General features: G+C 49.4%; 2 protein-coding genes across 6 annotated transcripts in view; one reads left to right on the forward strand and one right to left on the reverse strand.

Moving 5' to 3' along the window:
* Positions 1-5,522, reverse strand: part of NF2 (neurofibromin 2) — a 93,489-nt gene extending 87,967 nt beyond the window's left edge. For 2 of the 5 annotated variants that reach the window (XM_017499659.2, XM_017499660.2), the window contains exon 1: positions 4,965-5,518. In XM_017499659.2, coding sequence (XP_017355148.1) covers positions 4,965-5,078 — 114 coding nt within the window. In that variant the 5' untranslated portion in view covers positions 5,079-5,518. Of the gene's footprint in view, positions 1-4,964 lie in introns of all 5 variants that reach the window. The other 3 variants (XM_017499663.2, XM_017499662.2, XM_017499661.2) reach the window with 3 other exon arrangements.
* An 11,063-nt stretch (positions 5,523-16,585) lies between these two features.
* NIPSNAP1 (nipsnap homolog 1) overlaps positions 16,586-22,836 on the forward strand; it is a 22,431-nt gene continuing 16,180 nt past the window's right edge. Inside the window, exon 1 of the mRNA XM_017499664.1 lies at positions 16,586-16,934. Within this exon, the coding sequence (XP_017355153.1) occupies positions 16,837-16,934 (98 nt within the window). The 5' untranslated portion in view covers positions 16,586-16,836. The remainder of the gene's footprint in view (positions 16,935-22,836) is intronic.

Here is a 22,836-nt window from a genome sequence, read left to right on the forward strand (position 1 = left end):
AGCGTGCTGAATGCCACGGAACTGTGCCCAAAAGCAGATACGGGGTAAAGTTTTGTATCTTACCACTCATTTTCTTTTTGAGACGGAGTGTCGATCTGTCACCCAGGCTGGAGTACAGTGGCGTGCTCTTGTCTCACTGGAATCTCCGCCTCCCAGGTTCAAGCGATTCTCCTGAGTAGCTGGGACTGCAGGTGCACGCTACCACGCCCAGCTAATTTTTTGTATTTTTTAGTAGCGATGGGCTTTCACGGTGTTGATGAGGATGGTCTGGATCTCCTGACCTCGTGATCTGCCTTCCTGGCCTCCCAAAGTGCTGGGATTACAGGCGCATGTCGCCTTGCCTGGCTAATTTTTGTATTTTTAGTAGAGATGGGGTATTCACCATGTTGGTCAAACTAGGCTCGAATTCCTGACCTATATAATTAGGCGTGAGCCACCGTGCCCACCCTATCAATCTATTTTCAAATTCACTAATTCTTTCTTCACTCAGTTCAAATCTATTATTGAGTCCCTCTAGTGAATTTTTTTTTTTTTGAGACAGCGTCTCGCTCTGTCACCAGGCGCCAGGCTGGAATGCAGTGGCGCAATCTTGGCTCACTGCAACCTCCGCCTCCTGGGTTCAAGCGATTCTTCCGCCTCAGCCTCCTGAGTAGCTGGGACTACAGGCGCGTGCCACCACGCCCGGCTAATTTTTGTATTTTGAGTAGAGACAGGGTTTCACCATATTGGCCAGGATGGTCTCAATTTCTTGACCTTGTGATCTGCCGGAAGCCGAAGTGCTGGGATTACAGGCGTGAGCCACTGCGCCCGGCCCTCTAGTGAATTTTTAAATTTGTTATTGTACTTTCAACTCCAGAATTTTGATTTGATTCATTTTTTATAATTCCTATAACTTTATTGATATTCTTTAATTGATTCAACAATAACATCCTTTCCTTTAATACTGTGAATATATACATATATAATGGCTAGTTTGAAATCTTCTTTGATTAAATCTGGCCCCTTGTCTCGCAGGCAATTTCTGTTGCCAGCTTTTTCCCAGTGTATGTGTCATATTTTCCTGTTTCTTTGTATGTCTCACAATTTTTTGTTGGAAATTGGACATTTTAGATAATATACTGTAGCAAGTCTGGGGACTGGTACCCTTCTGCAGGGCTAATTGTTATTTATTTGTTTAGTGCCTGGCTGGATTATTTGAGTGAAATCTATTTCTCCTGAAGAGTGTTAAGGCCTATGATATTGCTCCTCAGGGAGGTACAACTTTGGGTATGCCCATACTCACCCTGGGATGACAGTGGTTTTGGTAGGGTTCTCTTCTTTTCTCTCCTTGACCACACCCAGCTATGAAGTTTCACTAATTGTGGCTTATTGCTCTATTATTTTCAACAATGCACTGAAGCATAACTTGCTCTTGCTCTATAAACCGATACAATCAAATTGTGGCTGTTTGGAGGAAAGCAATTTTTTCTACCTCTGTCACATACTTTACTTTTCAAATTGTTTTTTATTGATTCATAATACTTATACATATGTTAGGGTTATCCGTGGTATTGTGATGCATGAATATGCAATGTATAATGATAGAACCAGGGCAGATGGAACATCTATCATCTTAGAGGTCTGTGGTTAGTGTTTTGTTTTTTTTTTTTTTTGTGACAGGACATAGTTTCACTCTGTCACCCAGGCTGGAGTACAGTGGCATGATCTCAGCTCACTGCAACTTCCACCTCCCGGGTTCATGTGCCTGCCTCAGCCTCCCAAGTAGCTAGGATTACAGGCACGCGCCACCATGCCCAGCTAATTTTTGTATTTTTAGTAGAGACGGGGTTTCACCATGTTGACCAGGTTGGTCTCGATCTCTTGACCTCGTGATCCACCTGTCTCGGCCTCCCAAAGTGCTGGGATTACAGGCTTGAGCCACTGCGCCTGGCCTGTGGTCAATATTTGATCCTTCTGATCCTGGGAGGGCTTCTCCCAGCTGTCTTATTCCCCAGTTCTTCCCAGCAAACCAGGAGCCCTGCAGTCTAGGCTGCATCTCCAAGACCACTGATCTCCCAATTGCCTCTTACCAAAACCTTCCCATCTCCAGATTGCCCTTAGGCATAAATTTCTCCACACTGTGTTGCAAATGAAGTCACTTCCATTGGAAAGAGATTAGGAGCTATCTGTTTTAAGGCCTGCTTCTCTCCTCAGGCAAAATCTGGGAGCCAAGGCTCTGGAGCTGCGTGGGAAGACTGTGGAAACTGTAGAAAGCTTCTCTCTGAGAGATACCCTCACTCTAGGAACTGAGCACTTGGTGGAAGGAGGCAGGGGACTGCAATAACCTGAGGTCTCCCCTGGCAGCGGTGGCTCATGCCTGTAATCCCAGCACTTTGAGAGGCTGAGGTGGACGGATCACCTGAGGTCAGGAGTTCAAGACTAACCTGGCCAACATGGTGAAACCCGTATCTCTACTAAAAATACAAAAATTAGCCAGGCATGGTGGCACGCGTCTATAATCCCAACTACTCGGGAGGCTGAGGCAGGAGAATCGCTTGATCCCAGGAGGTAGAGATTGCAGTGGGCCAAGATCATGCCTTTGCACTCCAGCCTGACCAAAAGAGCGAGATTCTGTCTCAAAAAAAAAAATAAATAAGGCCGGGCGCGGTGGCTCACGCCTATAATCCCAGCACTTTGGGAGGCCAAGACAGGTGGATCACGAGGTCAAGAGATCGAGACCAACCTGGTCAACATGGTGAAACCCCGTCTCTACTAAAAATACAAAAATTAGCTGGGCATGGTGGCGCACGCCTGTAGTCCCAGGTACTTGGGAGGCTGAGGCAGGAGAATTGCTTGAACCCAGGAGACGGAGGAGGTTGCGGTGAGCCGAGATCGCGCCATTGCACTCCAGCCTGGGTAACAAGAGCGAAACTCCGTCTCAAAAAATAAAAAATAAATAATAAATAACCTGAGGTCTTAGCTTGCCAGAACTAGGGCATGAGCAATTGGGGCCCCAGTAATTTCAGTATGCCATGCCTAAGGCACAGTCCTGTTCCACAAGTAGTGACTAGGTGGAAGAAGGAAGCTCCAACTTTCAGTTGCACTCAATCAGGTTTTAACCTCAGCAACAAGTAGCTCTGGGTAGGATGAGAAATGCTGATATCTTGCTTTTCCTGGGAAGAAAGCATCTGATTGGGAGCTGAGGGAGTGGTGCCCTGTGTTAGTTTGCAGTAGTCTGGAGTAGAAGCTCTACTCACTAAGCTAGGAGTGGGTGAGGAGGGAATGATCTTAGTTCATACCATAGCCTCTCATCTATCTTACTGAATTTGTAGATTTTCTTTTTTTTTCTTTTTTCTTTCTTCAAGACGGGGGTTTCACCATGTTGATCAGGCTGGTCTTGAACTCCCAACCTCAGGTGATCTGCCTGCCTTGGCCTCCAAAGTGCTTGGATTACAGGCGTGAGCCACCACGCCCAGCCAGATTTTCTTAAATGGTATTTCTGCATTTGTTGTTTGCCCTCAGGACCATTGCCAGAGGGTTTAAATCATTGATTTTAAAAAAGAATTTTTGGGTCAGGCCTGGTGGCTCCCGTCTGTAATCCCACCACTTTGGAAGGCCAAGGTGAGCAGGAGTTCAAGATCAGCCTGTGCAACATGGCAAAACCCTGTCTCTACAAAAAAACACAAAAATTAGCTAGATGAGGCTGGGTGCATTGGCTCACGCCCATAATCCCATCACTTTAGGAGGCCCTGTTGGGCAGATCACGAGGTCAGGAGTTCGAGACCAGCTTGGCCAACATAGCGAAACCCCATCTCTACTAAAAATACAAAAATTAGCCCAGCATGGTGGCACACACCTGTAATCCCAGCTACTTGGGAGGCTGAGGCAGGGAATCGCTTGAACCTGGAAGGTGGAGGTTGAGATTGCGCCATTGCACTCCTGACTGGGTGACAGAGCAAGACTCCCTCTCAAAAAAAAAAATTAACCAGGTGTGGTGGCACAAGAGGCTGAGGCAGGAGGACTGATTGAGCCAGGGAGATCGGCTGAGGTTGCAGTGAGCTGTGATGACACTACTGCACGCCAGCCTGGGTGACAGTGAGACTCTGTCTCAAAACAAAATAAAATAAAAAAGATTTTTCACAAGTTTTACAGAGGAATGGGTTCCTTAAACTGTTACACTAAGAAGCTGATCTTATCTAAGGCTGCTTTTGTGTAACAATTGTAGAGTTGAAGAGTTGAATAGCTCCAACAGAGATTCTCTAGCCTACAAAGTTGAAAATATTTACTATGTGGTCCTGTACAGAAAAAACATGCCAACCCTTGCTTACTGCTGCCAGTGCTGTTGGTCCACAAACCACACTTTTAGTAGCAAGAACTTAAATTACTAGAGAAGCAGTACTGTACTGGCTATGAGCTTGGTTCAAAACCCCACCTTGCCATTTATTGGATAAATGTGTTGATCTGAGGATTAAATGTGCAAATGTCTGGCACTTTGAAAATACTGAACAATTAATAGCTGTGATCATCATGTTGGAAACTATGTGGAAAGTAATGATATTATCTTGTTCCTCAAAGGGTTTTTTTTTTCCAGAATATGTAAGCTTTGGAAAAGGGAAACAAGTATAGGCTTTCCAATAAACAAGAGGCAACTTTTAATACCTGGGAACATAACAATATTATATAATAAAGTTATAAACTTTCAAGCGTTTAACCGTAAGCCTACCTTAAACCTCACACTGAATTTGCTATCACAGAAGCATCCAGCTTCTTCCAATAACAATGAATGAAAATAACCTTCAGGAAATGCTAAAACCCAAAAGCCCCATGAAAAAAAGCAGCAATCATCTTTAACACGAGGTTTTGGGCCTAGTTGGCCCCTTCCGGTTCTGCCCGTCTCCAGCTACACCCATAAGATGATATAAACAGAACCTCTCGAGCTTCCACCTCGACTGTCACCGCGGCAGTCGGGACTGCCGGCCGGTTACCTCGCAATTGAACTCCATCTCGGCGTCCATGGTGACGATCCGCACGGTGAACGTCTTGGGTTGCTTCCTCTTGAGAGAGCTGAAGCTCATGCGGGAAGCGATGGCCCCGGCCATGGCGCGGGGCTCAAGCCCGGGACCCTCGCGCCCCAAGGCCTGCACTCTGAGCCTTTTAGCCCCCCTGGAGTTGCTGCACAGGCCTCAGGGCCACCATGGTGGCCGGCTGGCCGGCCCGGGAACGGTCTGGGCTGCGTGGGTCCCCAGCGGCCAGCATGGGCCGCGAGGACCCTGCCCGGGCGGAAAGGGGAGTTGAGGGGCGGTCCCTGACGGCGGCAGGGAGGGCAAGGGAACCGAGATCGTCCGTGCAGGCGCGACCTGGCACTCCGGGATTGGGGCCAAAGATGCCGGGAATGCCTCGGGACTGGAACCCTAGACCGCAGCGGCCCAGACTCCGCGCGCCTCTCAGTGGCCGACTGGGGTTGCGGGGCCGCGCGGCAGTCAGGCGCGTACGCGCGCGCGTGGCTGTCACCGTCGTCACTCCGCGCGCCCGCGGGAAGCGTACCCTCCCCACCGCCCGGGGCCTGCTCCCGGCCCCGCCCTCAGGTATCCCAGATCACTACGCGCAGCGCAACCAAACTGGACGCTGCGATTGGCTGAGAAGGCCAAGGTAGGCAGGATTTTCCCGCTCCGTCCCGCCTCCCTTGGGGTGACTCCACCAATGGAAAGTTTCAGTCTAACTGCAAAAGCAGGCCTGGGCTAGGCGTTGAGTGGCTACAATGGCAGTCACTCGGAACGCTTTTGTTCCTACTCTAGCAAGACTGGTTGAGGCAGCGGACCTCCGCGCGGCTTTCCTGGGAAACTACGTAGAGGCTGGATCCGGGGCCCGGGAATTGGGTCCTTCCTTGTCCCAGGGAGGGACTCTTTCGGTTCAAGTAGGCATCGATTGTGGCGCCCCAGGGGATCGCGTTTCGGACACCCGCATTCATGTTTGGCAGTTAATCAACATATACTGATCTCTACGCTTCTCAAACTTTCAAAGGACACTTGTGGAGGCCTGTTAGGTTACTGGCACTTTTCCGCCAGATCCCTCAGCTTCCCTTTAGAATGATGATGATGATTATTATTTTGAGACGGAGTTTCGCTCTTGTCGTCCAGGCTGGAGTGCAGTGGCGCGATATTGGCTCATCGCAACCTTCTCCCAGGTTCAAGCGATTCTCCTGCCTCAGCCTCCCAAGTAGCTGGGATTAGATGGCATGCGCCACCATGCCCGGGTAATTTTGTGTTTTTAGTAGAGACAGGGTTTCTCCATGTTGGTCAGGCTGGTCTCGAACTCTGGACCTCAGGTGTTCCGCCCGCCTCGGCTTCCCAGAGTGCTGGGATTACAGGCGTGAGCCACTATGCCCGGCCTGGAATTATTATTATTAATGGTTGTACCTACCTCGTGAGGTTGCTGAATTTCAGCACATTGAATAAACATAAGGCTTTAGCACAGAGCCTGGCATCCTATGAAATTGCAATATTTAGGTGGAAAATGAAAGCATTCTTCATTTTATACTCTATGATGCCCATTTTTTTTTTTTTTTTTTTTTTGGGGATGGAGTTTCGCTCTTGTTACCCAGGCTGGAGTGCAATGGCACGATCTCGGCTCACCGCAGCCTCCGCCTCCTGGGTTCAGGCAATTCTCCTGCCTCAGCCTCCTGAGTAGCTGGGATTACAGGCACGCACCACCATGCCCAGCTAATTTTTTGTATTTTTAGTAGAGACAGCGTTTCACCGTGTTGACCAGGATGGTCTCGATCTCTTGACCTCGTGATCCACCCACCTCGGCCTCCCAAAGTGCTGGGATTACAGGCTTGAGCCACCGCGCCCGGCCCTTATGATGCCCATTTTTGAACCATATTCATGTATTATTTATTTAGTGTCATCAAGGGTTATAACGGGAGAATTACACCTTTCTGTACTTAGATAACTAACAATTCTATTTTAAAATAGCTCTTAGTAGTCAAATAGAGACAATTTACTGTGGTTTTTTTGTTTGTTTTGAGACAGTTTCACTCTTGTTGACCTGGCTGGAGTGCAATGGTGTGGTCTCAACTCACTGCAACCTCCGCCTCCTGGGTTCAAGTGATTCTCCTGCCTCAGCCTCCCAAGTAGCTGGGATTACAGGCACCTGCCACCGCACCCAGCTAATTTTTGTATTTTTGGTAGAGATAAGGTTTCACCACGTTGGTCAGGCTGCTCTCGAACTCCTGACCTCAGGTGATCTGCACGCCGTGGCCTCCCAAAGTGCCGAGGTTACAGGCGTGAGCCACTGTGCCTGGTCTACTGTATTTTAACTGAACAATAAGCACTTCGTAAATGTTAGCTGATGTTAGCGTCACCGCCCCCCCCGCCCCCACTCCACAGGTGAAGATACTGAGAGATACGATGCAGCCACTCGCTGGCTATAACACAGAGAGTGAAAAGCAATGTTAGGACTCAAACCGAGGTCTGTCCCACCCAAAGCCTGCTGGTTAGCACTGTGCTGCCCTGCTTCCAAATTCTGCCTACTACAGCCTCAGGAAATATGAATTACAGTTCTAGATCACTCAGCAGACATTGTTACTGTAACGGTATATTAATGGTATAAATCTATCTTTTCTGCACAGACCCCTGCAGTGCCAGGAAGCACTGGCCAGGTCTCGAATGGTTTGCTGGCACACCCAGTGACGCTGCTGTGAGAACTTTACGTCCTGCCTTCTGCTAGCAAATTCTCCCCACCAAAACTGATTGTTTAGGGCAGAATGGGCTTGGCATGGGAATGTCTTCATTATTGTTGCTTCAGTTCTTCCCTGCAGGTGGGAGAGCTGTGTTGGGTTTTTCTGGGATCCCCACAAGGACAACAAATCAGGCCATTAACCCAGGGCCAAGGCTGCTAACAGAAAATAAGTGACACTGGGAACGCAATGAGTAGCAGCAAACGGAGGTGGATCAGATAGCAGGGACTAAAAAGTGACACCCATGATCGGTAATAGCTCATTTTTATGGACTTACCAGGTGCTAGGCACTTGGCTAATTTGGCCCAAAATGCCAAATTTAATGTTCCTGGGAGGACGTCCAGCTAGGTATGCGGGTTTGACTCTGAGAAGGGAGGTCAGGAAGCGCCAAGAATAAAAACAGATGTGATAGAATATTATGCTGGTATTAAAAGTGCCATTCACAGGCCGGGCACAGTGGCTTACGCCTGTAATCACAGTGCTTTGGGAGACCAAGGCATGTGGAGTCTCGCTCTGTTGCCCAGGCTGGAGTGCAGTGGCTCAATCTGGGCTCACTGCAACCTCCACCTCCCAGGTTCAAGCACTTCTCCTGCCTCAGCCTCCTGAATAGCTAGTATTACAGGCATGTACCACCACGTCCGGGTAATTTTTGTATTTTTAATAGAGACAGGGTTTCACCATGTTGTCCGGGCTGGTCTCGAACTCCTGACCTCAGGTGATCTGCCCACTTCAGACTCCCAAAGTGCTGGGATCACAGGAGTGAGCACCACGCCTGGCCAACCTCCCTAATTCGAATGTCATATTTTACAAGAAGGATGCCTACTGTAAATTTCACACGATTCAAAACTTTGTGTTCCAAGAATATGAGTAGGAGCTGAAATGCACTCACATAGCTCGTAAATCTGCACAACCATCTCACCACATTTTTGCTTTTGATCCTGCTTTGTATTTTTGCAGCATTATCTGTACCTGCAGGCAGTCTTCTAAATTAACAGCACCACCTGTCATGGAGGTGTTTCAGTCTTCTTCACGGTGTCTCATCATGTCCAATATCCACTCCAAAGGTATTGATTTGAGGACGTGCTTTTCAGCACTAGCCTGTCTCCTTCAGGAATGCTTGAATGATGTCGTTATAGCCTTTTTAAGTGGTTTATAATAACAGTGCCTGGCCAAATAGCAGCACAAAAAGCAATTGCTAGTGTCCCAAGCACGTCAACAACCGTGTCATTTGCTCAGTAATGACAGGATGTGGGCATTTGCTTTCTTGCTAAAGTGGCGCCACCTTGTGGCAATAGCATAAACACAGTTTATAATCCACTCCAGCTTTGAAATTTTTCCATACTTAAAGAGTTAATTTTTTCCCCTAGCATTTGTATTATTTATAATCTATATGCAGAGTGGCACTTTGTTAAATTTTTTTTGAGATGGAGTCTCCCTCTCTTGGCCAGTCTGGAGTGCAGTGGCACAATCTCGGCTCACTGCAAGCTCTACCTCCCAGGTTCAAGTGATTCTCCTGCCTCAGCCTCCTGAGTAGCTGGGATAACAGGTGTGAGCCACCACACCTGGCTAATTCTTGTATTTTTAGTAGAGACGGGGTTTCACCTGTTGGCCAGGCTGGTCTCGAACTCCTGACCCCATGATCCGCCTGCCTCAGCCTCCCAAAGATTATACGCATTAGCCACTGTGCCTGGCTTGTTAATGTTTTTATGTGGCACTGTGTCAAAGGCATATCATTCATATCTGCATATGATGCATAATCCAGAAAGGCTGGGACTTGGTTCTGTGGCTTTTGCCCCAGGTGAGACATAAAAGCTTCCTTGCTGGGCACGGTAGCTCACTCCTGTAATCTCAGCACTTTGGGAGGCCGAAGCAGGCGGATCACCTAAGGACAGGAGTTCAAGGCCAGCCTGGCTAACATGGTGAAACCCCGTTTCTACTAAAATCACAAAAAATTAGCCAGGCATGGTGGCATGCGCCTGTAATCCCAACTACTCGGGAGGCTGAGGTAGGAGAATTGCTTGAACACAGGAGTTGGAGGTTGCAGTGAGCTGATATTGCGCCATTGCACTCCAGGTTGGGCAACAAAAGCGAAACTTCGTCTCAAGAAAAAAAAAAAAAAGCTTTCTTTTCCCTTTCCCTCCTGTTTGGGGTCCCATAGGAGCTGAATAATACAGTTCTCATAGAGCAGTTGGGTCTGAGCATAAAAGCCCATCAATAAGGAGCAGGTGACACTGCCACAGCTGGGTAATTTGTCTCTTTGCTCGTCTATAGCCCATTTGGCGATGATCTATTTGTCCCTGGGAATGGATGATGGCAGGTTTGTCGATATTTTACACTTATGAACCTGCCTGTTCCTCTCCGCCCGGCTCTGCCCATCTGTCTTTGTCTCTGGGTCTTCTCATTTTGTTTTGCAGATTGGACAACAAACCTTGGCAAAGAGTTATAAAGGTAGATTCGGTGAGGGCAGCTTTGGGAAGGGAGGAGGGCAGGAGAGGAGGGGTCCGCTCTCTGCAGGAGGGGCGGGTAGGAGACACGTTCAGGAGAAAGAAATGTCACAGACATAGTGGTGGGCAGAAAGGAACTTCAGAGAGAAATCCTAGGACAGAGGACAGTGGGAGGCCTTCTTGTAGAAGACAGCTAGAAGAACTGAGTCCAACCCTAATAAAGTTGGGCCTAGTAAAAAGCTAATTGTGCTAGCTAGCCTCCAGGATGGCTCACATGACTCTCACATGTTGATATTTATACCCATTGGTTAGACATGCAGCCCTGCTCACATGTTGATATTTACATTCTGAGCGTGGATGGCACGTGCCTGCAGTCCTAGCTACTTAGGAGGCTGAGTCAGAAGGGACTGCTTGAGCCCAGGAGTTGAAGACTTCAGTGAGCTATGATTGTGCCACTGCACTCCAGCCGGGGCAACAGAACAAGACCCTGACTCTTGCTGAGGAGGGCTGCATGTCCAACCAATGGGATGTACAAAATCGACAGTGTGACTTCCAAGGCCAGATCACTAAAGTTCTTGAAGGTTTCACCTTCGTCTTTCTGGGATCACTCACTCTGGGGGCAGCCAGAAGTCATATGGTAAGGACACTCAAGCAGCCCTCTGGAGAAGCCCGTGTGGCAAGGAACTGAGATCTCCTGCCATCCACCAGCACTAATTTGCCAGGTATGTGAAGGGCTAACCTTAGAAGGGGATTCTCCAGCCTTGGTCAAGTCTTCAGATGACCATAACCCAAGCCAGTATCTTGATTACAGCCTTATAAGACCCCCTGAGCCAGAACTACCCCAGCTAACCACCCACTCCAGAATTCCTGACCCTCAGCAACTATGTGAGATCATAAATGCTGATTGTTTCAAGCTGCTAAGATTTGGGGTAATTTATTCCACACGAATTGGAATTTGTCTAAATCCTATTTGTGGAATTTTTTTTTCAAGATGGAGTCTTGCTCTGTCACCTAGGCTGGAGTGTAGAGGTGGGATCTCAGGTGATCTGCCCGCCTCGGCCTCCCAAAGTGCTGGGATTACAGGCATGAGCCACCACACCAGGCCAATATATTTTTTTTTTTGAGACAAGATTCTCACTCTGTCACCCAGGCTGGAGTACAGTGGCACAATCATGGCTCACTGAAGCCTTGCCTTCTTGGGCTTAGGCAATCCTCTGTCCTCAGCCTCCCGAGTAGCTGGGACTATTATTTTAAATATTTTAAAATTATTTTTGTAGAGATGGGGTCTCTCTATGTTACCGAGGCTGGTCTTAAACTCAAGTGATCCTCCTGCCTCAGCTTCCCAAAGTGCTGGGATTATGGGTGCCCAGCCACTTTTTATTGGTGGATTTTTTTTTTTTTTTTTGAGACAGAGTTTCCCAGGCTGGAGTGCAATGGGGCAATCTCGGCTCACCGCAGCCACCGCCTCCTGGGTTCAAGCAATTCTCCTGCCCCAGGCTTCCGAGTAGCTGGGACTACAGGCATGCACCACCATGCCTAGCTAATTTTTGTATTTTTAGTAGAGACAGGGCTTCATCGTGTTAACCAGGATGGTCTCGATCTCTTGACCTCGGATTTTTTTTTTTTTTTTGAGACGGTCTGGCTCTGTCACCCAAGCTGGAGTGCAGTAGCACAATGTTGGCTTACTGCAGCCTCTGCCTCCTGGGCTGTAGCTATCCTCCCACCTCAGCCTCCTGAATAGCTGGGACTATAGGCACACACTACCATGCTCAGTTCATTTTCTAATTTTTAGTAGAGATGGGCATCTCACTGTGTAGCCCAGGTTGGTCTTGAAATCCTGGCCTCAGGTAAATCCTCCTACCTGGGCCTCCTCGTGTGCTGGGATTGCAGGTGTGAGCCACCGAGCTTAGACCCCATCCTTGTTTGTTTCCTTCCCTTCCTTCCCTCCTTCCCTCCTCCCTCCCTCCCTTCCTTCTTTCCTTTCCTTGGTCTGTCACCCAGGCTGGAGTGCAGTGACATGATCTCAGCTCACTGCAACTCCACCTCCCAGGTTCAAGCAATTCTCCTGCCTTAGCCTCCAGAGTGGCTGGGACCACAGGCACCCGCCACCACGCCTGGCTAATTTTTGTATTTTTGGTAGACATGAGTTTCACCATATTGGCCAGGCTGGTCTTGAACTCCTGACCTCAGGTGATCCACCCACCTCAGCTTCCTAAAGGGCTGAGATTACAGTCAGCAGCTACCGCGCCCAGCCCCCTGCTCCCTTTCAAGCAGAGTAAATAGATTTAGTTAAGCAAGGAAAAGATAATGGGACAGAGTGGGTACATGTCTTAGGGAGAGAACATGTACCCACTGGGGTCACCCATTGGGGTGACCAAACCTTCTGGTTTCTCCAGGACTGAGGGGTTTTCTGGGATGGAGGACTTTCAGTGCCAAAACTGAGAAAGTCCAGGATAAACTGGGATATGTGGTCGCCCTAGCTGGGGTGGGAATAGGGGCCTTGAGTTTGCCCTTCTAGTCATCTGCTGCACTGCCGTTCATATGGGATGGGGAGGGAGGCCCGTCTCCCATCTCTCCCAGTCGGGTGGAAGCATGCTCCCAGCACCATCTTTTTTCACCCTCCTGCCCTGTTTGGATGGAGAGAGATGGAAACCCCTTCCTGGAAATGCTAAGACCCACAGGAGAAGACTGTAGGCCAGTTCTCCCCCATTCTCCTCACCTCAGAGGGAGGGCGAGGCAGCCAGGAATGCCGAGAATTTGGTGAGAGCCTCTCACCCTAAACCAGCAAGGCCGGCTCCTCCCTGTCCATGGGTCTGGTTTCTTGTGGCCTGACTGCCAAATGCCCTCTACCACATGGCCAATGTGCTGCTACTCGGCCTCTGTTGACACAACTCAATGAGAGGGCAGCCCATTCCATGGTTAGAAAATTATTCCAGCTGGGCACGGTGGCTCAGGCATATAATCCCAGCACTTTGGGAGGCTGAGGCTGGTGGATCATTTGAGGTCAGCAGTTCAAGACCAGCCTGGCCAATATGGCAAAACCCCGTCTCTACTAAAAATGCAAAACTTAGCTGGGCGTGGTAACACAAGCCTGTAATCCCAGCTACTCAGGAGGCTGAGGTAGGAGAATCCCTTGAGCTAGGAGGTGGAGGTTGCGGTGAGCTGAGATCATGCCAGTGCATTCCAGCCTGGGTGACAGAGTGGGACCGTATCTCAAAAAAAAGAAAAAAAGAAAATTATTCCTTGTACTGAATGACAGGCTGTCACCACATAATCTCCACCCTTTCATTATATTCAACTGTGCTTTCTTCCAGGAAGAAGAGCCCTCACTGCCCCCACCTTTTTTTTTCTTTTCTTTTCTTTTCTTTTTTTTTTTTTTTTTTTTTTTTTTTTTTTTTTTTTTTTGAGACAGAGTCTTGCTGTTGCCCAGGCAGCTGGAGTGCAATGGCGCAATCTCCACTCACTGCAACCTCTGCCTCCTGGGTTCACGCAGCTCTCATACCTCAGCCTTTCAAGTAGCTGGGACCACAAATGTGTGCCACCATGCCTGGCTAATTTTTTGTATTCTTAGTAGAGACGGGGTTTTGCCATGTTGACCACACTGGTCTCAAACTCTTGGCCTCAAGTGATCTGCCTGTCTCACCCTCCCAAAGTGCTGGGATTACAGGTGTGAGCCACCCCGCCCCGCCTCTGGCAGCCCCTTCACATACTGTGCACACATTGCTTCCTCTGAGGTTCCCCTGGTCCTTCCCTCTCTCCTGGCAGACTCCCACTCATCCTTTGAAGCTCAGGTCCAAAGTCAGGTTGGCGGAGGTGGTCACTTCCACCATTCCACAGTCAGTCTGTCACCCTGGGTTCCTAAGGGAAGAGCTGCTCCCACCACATGACACCATTTGCTGGGTCTACATCAACCCACCTGGGTTTTTCCTGAGTGGCTCTGACGGGAGACTGCTCAGATCATGCTGACTTTGATTTTTTTTTTTTTTGAGACAGAGTCTCTCTCTGCCACCCAGGCTGGAGTGCAGTGGCACGATCTTGGCTGACTGCAACCTCTGCCTCAAGCAATTCTCCTGCCTCAGTCTCCAGAGTAGATAAAATTACAGCTGAGCAACACCACCTGGCTAATTTTTATATTTTTATTTTGTATTTTATTTTTATATTTTATTTTTCTTGAGAGAGTTTCGCTCTTATTGCCCAGGGTGGAGTGCAATGGGGTGATCTTGGCTTACTGCAACCTCCACCTTCTGCGTTCAAGCGATTCTCCTGCCCCAGCCTCCCGAGTAGCTGGGATTACAGGCACATGCCACCACACCTGGCTAATTTTTGTATTTTTAGTTGAGACAGGGTTTCATCACATTGGTCAGGCTGGTCTCTAACTCCTGACCTCAGGTGATCTGCCCACCTCGGCCTCCCAAAGTGCTGGGATTACAGGTGAGTCACCACGTCCAGCCTAATTTTTGCAGTTTTAGTAGAGATTGGGTTTCACCTGTTGGCCAGGCTGGTCTCAAACTCCTGACCTCAGGTGATCTACCAGCCTTGGCCTCCCAAAGTGCTGGGATTACAGGAGTGAGCCACTGTGCCCAGCCTGATTTATTTATTTAATTAAAATAATAACTCACTACAGCCTGGACCTTCTGGCCTCAAGTGATTCTCCTGCTTCAGCCTCCTGAGCAGCTGGCACTACAGGCATGTGCTACCATGCTCAGCTAATTTTTTGAATTTTTATAGATCCTCTTGCCTCAGCCTCCCAAAATCCTGAGATTACAGGCATGAGCCACCACACCTAGTCCTAATCTTAAAATTATTATTATTTTTTAATAGAGACAGGGTCTTGCTCTGTTGCCCAGGCTGGAGAGCAGTGGTGCAATCATGGCTCACTGTAGCCTCACCTCCTGGGCTCAAGCAATCCTCCCACCTCAGCCTCCTGAGTAGCTGGAACTGAAGGCAGGCACTACCATGCCTGGTGAATTTTTAAATTTCTGTCCTTATTCATTCCTGGGCATAGGTCAAACTTTTTGTTTGTTTGTTTGAGACAGATTTTTGCTCTTGTTGCCCAGGCTAGAGTGCAATGGCACAATCTCAGCTCACTGCAACCTCCTCCTCCTGGGTTCAAGCAATTCTCCTGCCTCAGCCTCCCTAGTAGCTCAGAATACAGGAATGCACCACCACACCTGGCTAATTTGGTATTTTTAGTAGAGACGGGGTTTCTCCATGTTGGTCATGCTGGTCTTGAACTCCTGACCTCCAGTGATCCACTCACCTTGGCCTCCCAAAGTGCTGGGATTACTGGCGTGAGCCACCATGCCCAGCCTGCTTGTTTGTTTTTTTTTGAGATGGAGTTTTGGCTCTTGTTACCCAGGCTGGGGTTTAGTGGCGTGTTCTCAGCTCACTGCAACCTCCACCTCCTGAGTTCAAGAGATTCCCCTGCCTCAGCCTTCCAAGTAACAGGGATTACAGGTGCCCGACCATGCGCGACTAATTTTTTGAAATTTTAGTGGACACAGAGTTTCACAGATTGACCAGGCTGGTTTTGAACTCCTGACCTCAAATGATCCACACGCCCTGGCCTCCCAAAGTGCTGGGATTGCAGGCATGAGCCACCGCCCACGGCTGCAAATTTACAGTTTAACTTTGAAACAAAGATAACAACCCTCTCCCAAAATAAACCGCCTTCTTGCCTGGGGACCAGACTGCCTTTCTAAGACTAACAAATTAGCCACAAGATTAGAAATTGTGGTTTAGGAGTCCTGCAGGTAGAGGCCACGGATTCTAAACTTCCCCCATTGCTCCTAGGGATAACATTACTACTGTAAAACCTAAGATTGATGCTCAAGATATTTTTCCGATCCTGTACTCAACGGATCTGCTGGCGACACACAGATTAATAAACAGGCTCATCTGGTCTTGCGGCCCCCACCCCGAGATCCACTCAGCAGGAGAGAACAGCTTTAACCCCTATGATTGCATCTCCAACCTGTCCAATCAGTACTCTCCACTCTCTGGCCCCCTACCCAGCAAATTATCCTTAATAAAACCCGGTCTCTGAATTTTCAGGGAGACCGATTTGAGTAATAATACAACTCTGGTCTCCCATTCAGCCAGCTCGGCATGAAGTAAACTCTCTATTGCAATTCCCGTCTTGATAAATACACTCTGTCTGGGCAATGGGCAAAATGAAGCCACGGGGTTGTTATACTGACCCTCTGCTGCACATCCCCAACAGCCCTGTTAAGAACCCTTGGTATTGCCGGGCGCTGTGGCTCACGCCTGTAATCCCAGCTCTTAGGGAGGCAGAGGCGGGAGGATAGTTTGAGCCCAGGAGTCCAAGACCTGCCTGGACAATATCGTGAGACACCGTTCTCCGCAAAAAAGAAAAAAACAAAAAGACACACACAAAAAAAAATGTACCCTTGGTATTATTGTTCACGCTTCCATTTTACCGAGGTGGATCCTGAGGCCCAGAGTCGGCAAAGGGCTTGCCAAGGTCGCAGAGCGCGCAGAGGATTAGAACCCAGACTTCCAGCACCTGCGGACTTGGAGACGCCCACGGGCCACGCCCACCTGACCGGTTGAGTGGAGGGGGCGGGCGAGCCGGAGGGGCGGGGTTTATTAGCGTTCCGCCTCCGCCACCCGGGTTTGGGGGTGGGGCCTTCCTGCAACCTTCGCGGCTCAAACATGGCTCCGCTGCTGTGCAGCATCTCTGTGGCGGCGCGGCGGCTGCTGGGGGGCCCGGGGCCCCGCGCTGGGGACGTTGCGGCTGCAGCTGCGGCGCGGTGAGACCCCGGCCAGGAAGGGACAGACGCACGCGGCGAGGGTGCAGGGACGGGGGCCAGGGTCTGGGCCGTGGGGGAGGGGCTGAGAGTCCTCGCTTGGAATCTGGGGGTTAGAGGCGGGGCCAGGATCAAGGCCTAAGGAGGGGTCTGAGCAAAGAATGGGGGAGGTGAGAGAGGGATGGGTAGGGTCTTTCTTCTGGTTGGGACCAGGTTGTGATGGGACCTGATGAAAGATGATGAGAAGGGCAGGTACTGGGCCCTGGAGAGTGGGAGAGGGCAGAGGACAGGAGGGGTGAGTGTCCCATTTCCAGGCGTAGCCTGTAATTTAACACCCACCGGGGGCTTCTGGTAGAGTCTGCTCTTCCCTCAGGAAGTTCTGAGGGAAAGAGATGATGACAGGGGAGCAGTGGGGGATCCCCAGGGGTCATGGCTGCACAGACCCTTTACTCCCCCACCTTAAACTGTACAGGTGGGGAAACAGACTCCCGAGAGGGAATGGGAGTTGTCCAAGGTCACCCTCCCTGCTGTGCTGTGGCAGCACTGGATCTGGAACCCAGTCTGCCAATGCGCCTTGCACTTTGTACTCAACTGGTAGCCTCCTGGGAGGGGGAGGCTGGCTGGGCCATGTGCTCTCAGTTTGGGCTTTTGTTTGGGCCCTGCTCTAGGCTGAGCTAGGGCTTGGCCTCCCTGACTGGCCCTTGGCAGCTGCTTGCCCTCGCTCCTTGGTCCCCAGAGCCCTGTACTTCCCCCATCTCTCCATGTATCACCCTGCACAGTGATACATGACTTGGTGCTTGTCTGTCTCTCTCACTAGACCATGATCTCATTTTTCTCTGTTTCCCCAGCTTTCCACCCTCAGAGGGCTCAGGACTGTGTATGGTCAAGGAATGAGGCCAGGTCAGGTGCGGTGGCTCACGCCTGTAATCCCAGCACTTTGGGAGGCCTAGGTGGGTGGATCATGCAGTCAGGAGACCATCCTGGCCAGCTTGGTGAAACCCCCATCTATATTAAAAATACAACAAAAAAATTTAGCTGTGCTAGTGGCGTGCACCTGTAGTCCCAGCTGCTTGGGAGGCTGAGGCAGGAGAATCGCTTGAACATGGGAGGTGGAGGTTGCAGTGAGCCGAGATAGAGCCAGTGCACTCCAGCCTGGCGACAAAGTGAACTCCATCTCAAAGAAAAAAAAAAGTGAGGCCACCTGTCCTCCCACCCCCAACCTGTGAAAAGGAAGCAAGCATCCCTTCTGCCCTGCAGCCCAGGAATGAAGCTGCAAAGTTCTGTTAGAGCCTGCCTGAGATGTTACAGCACAGAGCAGTGGGGCTTTTGGACAGCTGGGAAAGAGGAGTGGCATGGGCCCCTCCCACCCAGACTGCCCAGTAATTAGGGAGCAAGCTGACATCGTGGGAAGAGCCTAGAGTTTGCCTGGCACTAGCAAATCTAACTTAGACTTTCTAGGTGGGGTGACTTCAGGCCTCTTTAAGCCTTAGGTTCCTCATCTGTAAAATGGGAGTAATCAGACAGGATGCATCTCTTAGGGTTGTTGAGGATTAAAGATGCTGTGGTTGGCAGGGTGTGGTGGCTCATACCTGTAAGCACTTTGGGAGGTCTGGAACTCACATCAGGAGTTCAAGACCAGCCTGGCCAACATGGTAAAACCCTGTTTCTACTAAAAACAGAAAAAAGCATCTGGGTGTGGTGGCCAGCGCCTGTAATCCCAGCTACTCAGGAGGCTGAGGCAGGAGAATCGATTGAACCCAGGAGGTGGAGGTTGCAGTGAGCCGAGATCTCGCCATTGCACTGGAGTGTGGGTGACAGCAAGACTCTGTCTAAAAAAACAAAGATGCTGTGGTTGTGAAGTGCCTAGCACTTAATGAACATGCAGCAAGTGTTGCTCCTTGCCCCTAGCCTATGTTTCAAGCAATTTCTTTTTCTTTTTTTTTTGAGACAGAGTTTCACTCTTCTTACCCAGGCTGGAGTGCAATGGTGCGATCTGGGCTCACCACAACCTCCGCCTCCTAGGTTCAAGCAATTCTCCTGTCTCAGCCTCCCGAGTAGCTGGGACTACAGGCGCGCGCCACCATGCCCAGCTAATTTTTTTTTGTATTTTTAGTAGAGACAGGGTTTCAACATGTTGACCAGGATGGTCTCGATCTCTTGACCTCGTGATCCACCTGCCTCGGCCTCCCAAAGTGCTGGGATTATAGGCGTGAGCCACCGCACCCGGCCGTTTCAAACAATTTCTGTGTGAGACCCACGTAATGTTGAGACTCAAAGGGCCCTGGGAAGATCATCTTTTATGACCCCCTTATTTTCCAGATGAAGACAACAAGGTTGGGAAAGGGACAGAATGGATTGGTGGTAAAATCATTTATGTGGAAAACACTCAGAGGCCATAAAAGGAGCATGGGTCTCAGAGGCAGCCTGCTGCCTCTCACTCAGTAATCCTGGAGGAGTTGCTGAACCTCCGTCAGCCTCAGTTTCCTTTCTTGTAAAGTGGGGATGGTGATCCCTGCTTGTTTTCGGCAGGATTGCTGTGAAGACACTTGGATTAATATTTATCAAGTCCCTCAAGGACTATCTTAGTTACTTATGCCTTAATTCCACATTGGATATCTGAGAACACTCGCTCCTGCTGTCCCTCAGCCTGCCCCATATCTCTCTGGAGTCACTAGTAGGGCCAGCAGCAGCCCTTCTGGCCTGTGAGGTTTGGGGCAATGAGGCTGCTGGGGTGGGGACAGAGCGTGTGCTTTGGAATCAGATGGACCTGAACCAGGCACCGTGGCTCACGTCTATAAACTTAGCACTTTGGTAGGCCAAGGTGGGAGGATCGCTTGAGCCCAGGAGTTTGAGACCAGCCTGGGCAACATGGTAAGATCCTGTCTCTATAAAAAATACAAAAATTGGCTGGGTGAGTTCGTTCATGCTTGTAATCTCAGTATTTTGGGAGGCCAAGGCGGGCGGATCACCTGAGGTCAGGAGTTTGAGACCAGCCTGGCCAACATGGAGAAACCCCATCTCTTCTAAAATACAAAAATTAGCCAGGCGTGGTAGCACATGCCTGTAATCCCAGTTACTCGGGAGGCTGAGGCAGGAGAATCACTTGAACCAGGGAGGCAGAGGTTGCAGTGAGCCAAGATCACACCACTGCACTCCAGCCTGGGTGACAGAGAGAGACTCTGTCTCAAAAAAAAAAAAAAAAAAAAGTTAGCTGAGCATGGTGGCGTGGGCCTGTAGTCCCAGCTGCTTGGGAGGCTGAGGCAGGAGAATCGCCGGGAGGCAGATGTTGCAGTGAGCTGAGATCGTGCCATTGTACTCCAGCCTGGGTAACAGAGTGAGACTTAATCTCAAAAAACAATAACAGCAAAAATTAGCCAGGCATGATGGTGCGCACTTCTGTTCTCAGCTACTCAGGAGGCTGAAGTAGGATTATTTGAGTCTGGGAGATAGAGGCTGCAGTGAACCATGATTATGTCGCTGTACTCCAGCCTGTATGACAAAGTGAGATCCTGTCTCAAAAAAAGAAAAAAAAAAATAGAAGAAAAAAGAAAGGTGAAGCTGAGCTAGGATCAGAACCTGGATTTGTCCAGAGTTTGTGCTCTTAAGCACTAGTTCTGCTGTTGGTATTAAGGAAGGAAAGGACCTCTGATCCCTGAGTCAAGTCACTCTGGGTCAAGGTCTACCCTTTCTTTCCTTTCATACTTACCAGCTTTCATCATTCTCATTCAAGAATGTCTTAGCTCCCCCTTCATTCATTTCTCAGACTTGGACTGCGCACTCACCATGTGCCCGGCACTGCTTCAAGCATAAGGGATATAGCAGGGGTATAACAGAATAGATAAGGCTTCTGCCCTTCTAGGGCTGCCTTCAGTGTGGAGACTGACAATAAACAAAGCATATGGCTGGGTGCAATGGCTCATGCCTGTAATCCAATACTTTGGGAGGCTGAGGCAGGTGGATCACCTGAGGTCGGAGTTCGAGACCAGCCTGACCAATATGGTGGAACCCTGTCTCTACTAAAAATACAAAATTAGCCAGGCATGGCATTTCATGCCTATAATCCCAGCTACTCAGGAGGCTGAGGCAGGCAGATCACTTGAGGTCAGGGGTTTGAGACCAGCCTGACCAACATGGCGAAACTGCATCTCTACTAAAACACAACAATTTGCCAGGTGTGGTGGTGTGCACCTGTAGTCCCAGCTGCTCTGGAGGCTGAGGCAGGAGAATTGCTTGAACCCAGGAGGTGGAAGTTGCAGTGAGCTGAGATCATGCCACTGTACTCCAGCCTGGGTGACAGAGCAAAACTTCATCTCAAAAAACAAACAAACAAAAAACGCTCCTGGGTTCAAGCAATCCTTCCTCAGCCTCCCAAAGTGTTGGGATTACAGGTATGAACCACCGTGCTTGTCCTAGTATAGTGTTTTAGAAGGTGCTCTGGAACAAGTTAGAGAGCAGGGTAAGAGGGTTTAGGGAGTTCAAGAGTAGGAGAACATTGTAATTTCACTGAGAAAGTGAAATTTGTATTCTTGCAAATGTGCCCTTGGGGATGCTGGCTTGGAATTCAGACCCTTCTCTGAGATCTTTGACAAGCCCCTTCTTAGATTTTACCTGTAGAAAAGAGCTTTAGGGAGGGGCTCCACCACCCTGCTTGGTTGACAGATGGGGAAACTGAGGCCCATGGGCAGGAAGGATTAGTGGGAGGAGACAGGAGCCCATCAGGGCTCTTGAAGTTTCCAGTGTTCCAGCCCCCAGACTCTCTCTTTAGGGCTGGCCACTTGACCGGTATTTATCTTGGTCAGTGCTGACGTTAGTAAGTTACTCAGTCTAGTTCTTTTCAGAGCAAAGGTCTTGGTTGACAAATAGTAGGAGCTGCTCTCCTTCCTGCCCCTCTCCCTCCAGGGGAGGCATCCCCTCTACATTAAAACAAAAGATCAGGTCTCTCAGTGCCCAACCCGAGGTGGGGGTTGGCTTTCGAGGAAAGAGCGCTGGGTTGGTTCTTAACTCTGGCCTCTGACTTTCTGTTCGGCCTTGGGCAAGTCCTTGACACTCTCTGGGCTTCTTTTTATTTTATCCTCTCAAGGATGGGAATACTAATAGTACCAATACTGTAAGATCATTGAATAGTCAGTGAGATCATGCAACTGAAAAGTGTATCACAGATCCCTGGCTTAGAGCCTCCCTTATTCTGGTCCAAAAACTTCACAGTCCACACTACCCATCTAATGATAATTGTCTTTTTGGGCCGGGCATGGTGGCTCATGCCTGTTATCCCAGCACTCTGGGAGGCCAAGGCAAGCGGATCACCTGAGGTCGGGAGTTCAAGACCAGCTTGACCAACATGGAGAAACCCCATCTCTTCTAAAATACAAAATTAGCCAGGCATGGTGGCACATGCCTGTAATCCCAGCTACTTGGGAGGCTGAGGCAGGAGGATCGCTTGAACCTGGGAGGCAGATGTTGCAGTGAGCTGAGATGGCTCCATTGCACTCTAGCCTGGGCAACTAGAGTGAAACTCGGTTTCAAAACAAAAAAAAAGATAATTGTCTTTTTGCTAATAAAGCAAATGCGTGTGCAATGACCAAGAGAGTCCGCGAATTCAGAAATGCTTAACACACTTTTAAAAATCTTTACAAAACATTATAACGAATAAAGAAAAAGCCATCTCTTATTCCTTTTTCCCAGGTTAAGCAGTATTACCATTTTAGGACAAGTCATTTCTCTCTTTTTTTTTCCTTTCTTTTTTTTGGGGGGGAGGTGGAAACAGTCTCTCTGTCACCCAGGCTCGTGTGCATTGGTGCGACCTTGGTTCACTGCAGCCTCCACCTCCTGGATTCAAGCAATTCCGCCTCAGCCTCCCGAGTAGCTGGGACTACAGGCACACATCACCCCTCCTGGCTAATTTTTT

This window comes from Cebus imitator, unplaced genomic scaffold (assembly GCF_001604975.1).
Source record: "Cebus imitator isolate Cc_AM_T3 unplaced genomic scaffold, Cebus_imitator-1.0 Scaffold258, whole genome shotgun sequence".
In the NCBI taxonomy this organism is placed as follows: domain Eukaryota; kingdom Metazoa; phylum Chordata; class Mammalia; order Primates; family Cebidae; genus Cebus; species Cebus imitator.